The sequence below is a fragment of the Sciurus carolinensis genome, chromosome 5, assembly GCF_902686445.1.
Source record: "Sciurus carolinensis chromosome 5, mSciCar1.2, whole genome shotgun sequence".
Classification (NCBI taxonomy): domain Eukaryota; kingdom Metazoa; phylum Chordata; class Mammalia; order Rodentia; family Sciuridae; genus Sciurus; species Sciurus carolinensis.
In genome coordinates this window covers 48,159,626-48,169,029 of record NC_062217.1, presented here as the reverse complement: position 1 = coordinate 48,169,029, position 9,404 = coordinate 48,159,626, and the positions used below count along the sequence as shown (strand labels likewise).

At 49.9% G+C, this 9,404-nt stretch overlaps 1 protein-coding gene across 2 annotated transcripts; it reads left to right on the top strand.

Moving 5' to 3' along the window:
- Positions 1-880: 880 nt before the first annotated feature.
- On the top strand, positions 881-5,136 carry LOC124985205 (protocadherin-8). Of its 2 annotated transcripts, none has more exons than XM_047553719.1 (3): positions 881-3,387; positions 3,845-4,052; positions 4,547-5,136. In XM_047553719.1, the coding sequence occupies exons 1-3, from the start codon at positions 1,048-1,050 to the stop codon at positions 4,918-4,920; spliced, it is 2,922 nt and encodes a 973-aa protein (XP_047409675.1). In that variant the 5' UTR covers positions 881-1,047; the 3' UTR covers positions 4,921-5,136. The 2 variants fall into 2 exon arrangements, with proteins under 2 accessions (XP_047409675.1, XP_047409674.1); XM_047553718.1 differs by having other exon boundaries at positions 881-3,678.
- Positions 5,137-9,404: the final 4,268 nt, after the last annotated feature.

The following is a 9,404-nucleotide window of genomic DNA, read 5'->3' as shown; positions in this document are numbered from 1 at the left end:
AATGGGATCGCCTGCCACGCCATTCTATTTCCACTGCTAACGAGGGCTTCATAAGCCTTTGATACAGTCTGATCTTTGAAACCTTTCCAAATCTCCTCAAGCTTATGCTAAATCCTATTTGGAACTTTTTTTCCTTGCCTGCTAGCGCCCAAGGCTTAAGAAAGCCATTTGGACAGTGACATGCATACTAACATATCGTAGTGCTCTTTATTGAAAGGGAAGTGGCAGCTCTGATCACCCGGGCTCACACGAGCAAAACACAATTCCGTATATAAATTTGAATAAAATCAATTTTGCCTTATCCTTCAGGCTTCTTCATCAACAAGCTATTCCAGGCGCTGTGGGAAGCTGGGAAAGGTGAGCAGAGCCTCACTTGGCAGAGCAAGTTTGGAAGCCTCGGAGATATAAAACGAAGCCGACGGGGAAGGGGCGGGGGGCTCTGGAGGGATGCGAGAATCCGGAGCCACTGGGGAGAAACCCGAGCTACTTGGCACTTAGTTTTCGCAGTCGGCATTGGAGAAAGGGTGCGGGGCGCACACCAAACAAAACCACCCGCTCCGCTCCTTTCACCCCCGGAATCTTGCGCCAACTCCTCTACAAGCAGAATATTGACAAAAAAAAAAAAAAAAATAGGCGGGGGGGAAGGAGTGTTAATAACAAAGGAACGTTCCCCCTCGTTTTCTTCCCTTGTTTTCTCCTCTAAGCCTTTCCACATTAAAAGAATTGTCAGAGGCTGGCGGAGGAGCGGCGCTAAGGCTAGGCGGCCATTGGCTGCCCGGCTCGGGTGATTTGCATATCGGCGGTTACAAAGGCGGAGGCGGCTCGCGGCGGCGCAGCTCCTGCTAGGAGAAGGGAGGGAGAGGCGCAGAGTGAGGGCGGGTCCGCTAGTCCTCTGAGCCAGCCTGAGCCGGAGCTGCAACCTACAGAGTTCTCCCGCACAGGACTTGCAAAGAGCGTGCTCCCTGGAGCCGGGGACTCACCGCCGGACCTGCAAACCAGAGAAGACTGTCTTCCATAGCATTTAGAAATAGCGCTTGAGCTAGCGGTATGAGTTCTGTGAGGCGCTGGGGCAGCCCTTGCCTTTTCCCCCTGCAGCTCTTCAGCCTCTGCTGGGTGCTTTCAGTGGCCCAGAGCAAGACAGTCCGATACAGCACCTTCGAAGAAGATGCCCCCGGCACGGTCATCGGGACCCTAGCTGAGGACCTGCATATGAAAGTATCTGGAGACACAAGCTTCCGCCTGATGAAGCAATTCAACAGCTCTCTGCTTCGGGTGCGCGAGGGTGACGGGCAGCTGACCGTCGGGGACGCAGGCCTGGACCGTGAACGACTATGTGGCCAGGCTCCTCAGTGTGTGCTGGCGTTCGACGTGGTCAGCTTCTCACAGGAGCAATACCGACTGGTGCACGTGGAGGTGGAGGTGAGGGACGTCAACGACCATGCGCCGCGCTTCCCCAGGGCCCAGATTCCGGTGGAGGTGTCCGAGGGTGCGGCGGTGGGCACGCGCATCCCCCTGGAGGTGCCGGTGGACGAGGATGTAGGTGCCAATGGGCTGCAGAGTGTGCGCCTAGCTGAGCCTCACAGCCCATTCCGAGTGGAGCTGCAGACGCGCGCGGACGGCGCCCAGTGCGCAGATCTGGTGCTGTTGCAGGAGCTGGACCGCGAAAGCCAGGCCGCTTACAGCCTGGAGTTAGTGGCCCAGGACGGCGGCCGCCCGCCGCGCTCTGCCACCGCAGCTCTCAGCGTGCGTGTGCTGGACGCCAACGACCACAGCCCGGCCTTCCCTCAGGGCGCCGTGGCCGAGGTGGAATTGGCGGAGGATGCTCCCGTGGGCTCGTTGTTGCTGGACCTGGACGCGGCGGACCCCGACGAGGGCCCCAACGGCGACGTGGTGTTCTCCTTCGGTGCTCGAACCCCACCCGAAGCTCGCCGCCTCTTCCGGCTGGACCCGCGCTCGGGTCGACTCACCCTGGCGGGTCCCGTAGACTACGAACGACAGGACACCTACGAGCTGGACGTGCGGGCGCAGGACCGCGGCCCTGGTCCCCGGGCCGCCACCTGCAAGGTCATCGTGCGCATCCGCGACGTCAACGACAACGCTCCAGACATCGCTATCACCCCGCTTGCCGCCCCGGGAGCTCCAGCCGCCTCGCCCTTCGCCGCCGCCGCCGCCGCCGCCGCACTCGGGGGGACGGACGCGACCTCGTCGGCTGGGTCGGGGACTCAGGAGACCGGCGCCACCTCTTTGGTGCCTGAGGGGGCGGCACGGGAGAGCCTGGTGGCGCTGGTCAGCACCTCGGACAGGGACTCGGGCGCCAATGGGCAGGTACGCTGCGCCCTCTATGGGCACGAGCACTTTCGATTGCAGCCGGCCTACGCAGGCAGCTACCTGGTGGTGACCGCAGCTTCACTGGACCGAGAGCGCATCGCCGAGTACAATCTGACGCTGGTGGCCGAGGACCGTGGCGCGCCCCCGCTGCGCACTGTGAGGCCCTACACTGTGCGTGTGGGCGACGAGAACGACAACGCGCCACTCTTCACGCGGCCAGTCTATGAGGTGTCGGTGCGCGAAAACAACCCCCCTGGAGCCTACCTGGCCACCGTGGCTGCCCGGGATCCGGATTTGGGCCGCAACGGCCAGGTCACCTACCGGCTGCTAGAGGCTGAAGTGGGCCGCTCCGGAGGCGCTGTGTCTACCTACGTCTCAGTGGACCCGGCTACAGGAGCCATCTACGCGCTGCGCAGCTTCGACTATGAGACTCTGCACCAGCTCGACGTGCGCATCCAAGCTAGCGACGGCGGCTCCCCTCAGCTTTCCAGCAGCGCTCTTGTGCAAGTGCGGGTGCTGGACCAGAACGACCATGCGCCGGTCCTGGTGCACCCAGCGCCTGCAAACGGCTCTCTAGAAGTTGCGGTCCCCGGGCGCACATCTAAGGACACGGCTGTGGCGCGCGTGCAGGCCCGGGATGCTGATGAGGGCGCCAACGGGGAGCTGGCTTTTGACCTACAGCAGCAGGAGCCGCGCGAAGTCTTCGCCATCGGTCGCCGCACGGGGGAGATCGTGCTCACCGGAGACCTCTCGCAAGAGCCTCCGGGCCGCGTGTTTAGGGCGCTGCTGGTCATATCCGACGGCGGCCGCCCACCTCTCACCACCACCGCAACTGTCAGCTTCGTGGTAACAGCAGGTGGTGGACGCGGGCCGGTTGTGCCTGCCAGTGTAGGGAGCCCAGAGCACTCCCGCCCGCCTGGCTCTCGGCTTGAGGCGTCCGGGCCGGCGCTGCAATGGGACACGCCGCTGATTGTCATCATCGTGTTGGCCGGGAGCTGCACGCTACTGCTGGCCGCCATCATCGCCATCGCTACCACTTGCAACCGCCGCAAGAAGGAGGTGCGCAAAGGGGGGCCCCTCCGGGAAGAGCGGCCCGGGGCGGCGGGCGGCGGAGCCTCGGCTCCCGGCTCCCCGGAGGAGACCACCCGGGGAGCTGGGCCCAGGCCCAACATGTTCGACGTGCTCACCTTCCCTGGCAGCGGCAAAGCGCCCTTTGGCAGCCCCGCGGCCGACGCGCCCCCGCCCGCGGTCGCCGCGGCCGAAGTGCCGGGCTCGGAGGGCGGCAGCGCCACTGGGGAAAGCTCCTGTCACTTCGAGGGGCAGCAGCGGCTCCGCGGCGCGCACGCCGAGGTGAGGCCTTCCTTCGGCTGGGCGCCCCTCTCCGTGCTCCGCGGACAGGCTGGGGGAAGGGAGTCGAGGGGTAGGGGTGGGTCTGGCAGGGAGACACTACCTGTCGCACATGCTTTTTTGTTTCTTGTCCAACCCTCACACCCTCTTCCCCCATTCCCCGCTGCAGCCCTACGGTGCCTCCCCGGGCTTCGGAAAGGAGCCGGCGCCCCCTGTGGCGGTCTGGAAGGGACACTCATTCAACACTATCTCGGGCCGAGAAGCGGAGAAGTTCAGCGGCAAAGACAGCGGCAAAGGGGACAGTGATTTCAACGACAGCGATTCTGACATCAGCGGGGACGCTCTTAAAAAGGATCTCATCAACCACATGCAGAGCGGTGAGGACTCTTCTTCCATCACCATCATACCTCCAACCCATTCCTCCCTCCCTCGCATTTCTTGCCTCCTCTCAATCTCGGTTCCCGAACTCACCCCCTTTTCCCCACTTTTTATTCCTCCCGTTCTGGATCCCTGCCTCAAACAGTGAATTTCAAATTGCCAAGTAGAGGCAACTCCACACTTGAATAAAGCACACCCCCATCCTGTTAGGAATAAGCAGAGATGATGTCAATCATGTAGGAAGGGAATTCAGTTTATCAGTTTTTTTTTTTTTTTTTTTTTCCCTTCCAGCAAAAGAGGCTGGGCCGAGCTTTGTATAAAGATGTTTTTACAGGAAGCAATGTGCCTTTCAGTTCTCAAATCACACCATTCATCTTTATACACACTTTCCTTTTCGGTCACTCTGAACCTGGCTGGCATTCTTCTGAAGATGGAGGCTTAGGTGTGTGTAATCTCCAGGATAATTATTATGCTCTTTCCTTTTTTATGGTAGGACTGTGGGCATGCACTGCTGAGTGTAAGATCCTCGGCCACTCTGACCGTTGCTGGAGCCCATCCTGTGGAGGGCCCAACTCGCATCCCCCACCTCATCCACCAGCCCAGATGTCAACCTTCTGTAAGAGCACGTCCCTGCCTCGGGATCCTCTGCGCAGGGACAATTACTACCAGGCCCAGCTGCCCAAGACAGTAGGGCTGCAGAGCGTCTATGAGAAAGTGCTGCACAGAGACTATGATAGGACAGTCACTCTCCTCTCCCCTCCACGTCCAGGGAGGCTCCCAGATCTTCAGGAGATTGGGGTGCCCCTCTACCAGTCCCCTCCTGGAAGATACCTGTCTCCAAAGAAGGGAGCCAATGAAAATGTGTAATCCCATGCTGCATGTCTTCACATACATATACAAGTCACTCCGAGAAGCCCCTAAGTTATTGACCGGTTTCAGTGTTGTATATATAAATATGCAAGATGTGCCTTAAAATGAAGTTGTTGGAAGCTATTTCCAATCACATTGGTACTGTTTGGTATTTGCAAACAAAAATGTAGTTAATGTAATTTTTATGAAATGTGTGCAGTATTTAATTTTTCTTATCATGCTATTGACTTTAATTTCACTTGTAGCTTGCCATTTTCTTAGTGTTTTTAACCTGTACATTGTGTAATGTAATGTTTGTATATAATGAAATTTTGTTATATTTTTATATAATAAAAGCTAAAGTGGAAGTTATTGCCAAAGGAACTGTCTGTAAGACAAAAAAAAAAAAATGTTGGAATTACTTAATGGAAATTTATCTTTCACCAGAAACGACCTAGTGTTTGAGAAGTTTTGCCTTGCCAAGTATAACTTGTATATCTTGAGTCTGTGGTAGATTTCAAGTTCAATGTTATTTAATTACATTTGGTTTTCTGTAAACCGTGTCACTTATAAGCACAGAATAAAGGATTTGTCATGTGTTTGAAGAATCTGCTAATTGCTTTTCATGAAGTTGCCTATAGCCAGACATTCACAAATAATTTTGGTGCCAGGATTAAATCTTCTTTCAAGTGCTAATTATTTAGACATTATAAATGTTTATGGCAATATTAACCCTGTGGTATTTCAAGTATTGCAAAATCTCACCCAAGAATTTAAAATATTTGTTGATTTTATAAAACATGCACATCTCCATATACACTGATCACTATAAAATCCTTGCCCTCACCTATTTACTCAACTCATGGTTATTAAGTATCTATCAAAAAGTGGAGGAAAGGTCTAATGTGAAGGTACATGCCTGTAAATCCAGCAACTTGGGAGGCTGAGGCAGGAGACTTACAAGTTTGTATCTACATGGGCCGCCCTGTCTCAAGATTAAAAAGGAGGGCTGGGGATGTACTTCAGTGGCAGAGCACTTGCCTATGATATACAATACTGTGGGTTCCATCCCTGGTACAAAAAAAAAAAAAATGTAGGAAAGCTAAGTATGGGTTGTTCGTTGACTAATTAAACATTTGTAGAGATTTTACTAGCAAACATTAACTCCTTTAGGAACCTGGATTTGAGGTGAAGAAGACTATCACAAGGAGCTTATTAGGATTTTAGTATCAAAAAGACACTGAAAGGATTGGGGGCATGGCACAATGATAGGGCACATTTCTAGCATGCTTGAGGCCCAATACCCAGCACTGAAAAAAAAAAAGTTTATGGGTGAAATGAAGAGATGCAAACTTGAAGATATTCTAGGGAAAAGAAAAACATGAGACTTTGTGGAATAAGACTGATAAGATGATAATTGTCAGTAGTAATATGGATACATGTGGGGGTGGTAGTAACTACCCTTATAGTCTATTTGTGTTTGTGTTTGAAAATGTGCATAATGGAAGATTTTAAAAAGATATTCAAGTCACCTGTGCCTATGTTTTCTATGCATTTCATTTGAAATCAAAATGATGATGGTGATAACGAGAGCTAACATTTACTGAATAAGTTTTTATATGAGCAGAGCTCTTTGCAAAGCACTCTGCATGAATTATCTCATTTAATCCTCAAACTTCCTTCATGCAATAAGAACCATCGGTAACTCCATTTTACATTAAGAAAACCGAGGCACAAGGAAGTTAGATAAAATGCTGAAAATCACTCAGCTAATAAGTAGCCAGAGTCTAGGGCTGCAGTTTGTGGTAGAATATTTGCCCAGCACATACAAGGCCCTGGATTCTATCCCTAGTACCATTAAAAAAAAAAAATTGTTTTTACATAAGTATCCAGGGTAAGATTCTAACTTAGATTATTCAGAATGAAAAATAAAGCAATGAACGAAGTTTGTGTTTTTTGTATTTTTTTAATCTTGAAAAAAACGAAGAGGTAAAGAAGTCCCAGTGCATTGCCTTTACTGCCTGGTTATTGTTTAGTCCTTTATATTTGTGAAGTCCCTGTATTCCTTTATTACTAATTATAGAGTGTGAGGCACTGTAATGAATAGAGGAGCCCTCAAAGCTGCATGTTGAAGTCATAATTGAAACCAGTGGTGGTTCCAAGCTGAACAGCAGGTCGGGCACATACAAGTACTTCGCCACCCACGGCCTGTGCAAAGTGCAGCAGTTTCTGCAGGCAACTGAGCTGCACATGCGCCTGACAAGCTCAGGCTGCCCAAATCTCCAGTTCCAAAGAAAATGTGGGATTTGGAAAGGTTACCAGACATCTCCAGAGCCCGGATGATCAGGCCTGGTGGGAGAGATCCCCTGGTTGATCTGAAGCTGTATGTTTGAGTCAGTCCCATCAAATGCAGAGCAGAAAGACAAATGAATAATCCCATCCTGCAACCTAAAAGCAGTCAATCTCTCTGCATTTGCTGTGTGGACCCTTCAAAAGTAAAATAATGTTTATTTGTTTTTTTATTTTGTACTCTGCATGCTATTTTACTACCCAAATATTAGGAGTTCACAACCTCTGTGACTTCACTGTTTCATTTTTTTCCCTTTAGAGAAGTGACCACTAAAGAGCTTGGCTTCAGCCTGGAACCTTTACAAAACCAAACACACAGTTCAACCCTTAAAATTGTTTGTTCAAACAAAAATGAGGAGGGTGTCCTAAGGACCAGCAGCAGGGACCCTCAGAATCAGGAGCTGCATGGGGGAGACTTTCTGCTTTTCTCTGGAAATGCTTACCCTCAAGTCTATTTCTAAGAAACTGTATTGTTTAAATAAAATAAATGAGACAATACAGATGCAGAGTACAAATCTCAGCCTATGATAAGTTCCCACTACACCCTGTGCTACTTCCCCTCTCCTTGTCCCACTTTAAAGTCAGCCTTCATTTTAACTATTGTCAGAGTCCCACCCAGTAATGAAGAAGTGGACCCAGGATGTCCAGTCTCGTTCTGACCCTGTTTTGCTCTCCACTTCTTCCTTGCTCACCACATAAACCAGAGCTTCATGTGTATTCAGCACTCCACAAATAAGCAGGCTGAAGTGAGCATCACACAACAACTCACAAGCCGTACAGGTTTGTGATGGCAACAAAAATACCTCTCTGGAGGTGGAGGCCAACCACCCTTTGGTAACTTGGCAGTGAGCACAGGGACGTGGGAAAGACCTCAGGGAAAATGTAAGTCACCTTGAAAGAGAAAGCTAAAGCCAGACTTCACCTGTTCCACATCTTTTGTCTCTGGCCCCATTGACTTGGATGTCCTACACTTCTTCCTATAATAAAATATCCATCAAAGAAACCACTTCAGAAAATTAAAATGTAAGTGGTTTCAACATCTATTGAAAAATGCATTCTGAAATAGAACAAAAACAGGATGCATGTCTCCAAATGCAAATATATATGCCTATAGAGAGAAGGGGGGAAAATATAAATATATATAAAATCAGGATGAGTTCCATGCCATAATTAGCTTAACTATCTGGCTTATTTCACTTGGTAAATATAAGCTTTTATTATCTAAAAATTCCAGTTAGAAAACAAGCATATTCACTTTAGTACTGAATTCAGTAACAACAATATAATTGGAATGCTGTTAAGTTTTGAAAGCAAACTGAAGCAAAGAAATACAATACTCAAAGGACCACTGGGCTCTGCAAAAACTCAGGAGAGCTTTGAATATGCTGCTTTGGTTTTCAATAGCTATGCAATCACTCAAAGAGTATTTATTACTTTCTTTCTTCAAAGGGAGACAATCTGCAACAGAATTCACCAACAGGTTCAAAATCAGGTAATAAGTGAACAGCAGGTAGAAGGAGACACCAGGCTATTTTTAAAACCATCACTTAAGCCACCATATTAAATGTGCTCTTTTAGCAGGGAGAAAAACCTTCATTCATTATCAGAGTTAGAACTTGCTCCCACAAACCCTGTTTAAGGAATTTCAACATGTCAAGTTGAAGCCTGCACAGTTTAACACAGAATTAGAAAAATTCCATTTGCCAACTCAATATGACGCTTGGCTGTTTCACAGACACCTCCAACTCAGCATGCCCAAAAGAGAATCATCTCCTCTTCCCTGCCACCACTAACCCCAAACTATCCCTCTGGCAAATATTTTAAACCCAATAAATGCAAGCACAAACTCAAAATACAGAAGTCATTTTCAGACTCCACCCTGTTTCTTACTCTCAACATCCAATAAAAATCTATTCATTCTACCTTTTAAATATTGTTTCATTGTCCCTTCACTCCACTATAGCTGATAAGATACTCTGCCCATGTCCCTCTGCTGACCTGAGTCCACATAAGATGAAGTGGATACTTCTGATTGCACTGTGACAGTATCTATCTCAACCACTATTTTCTACTCCTTGAGATTTGCTAAGGGCCTCTGGTCACACTGAAGCTTGTTCAGCCTGTGCACAAAGAGGCCTGGAAGGGGATTCAAG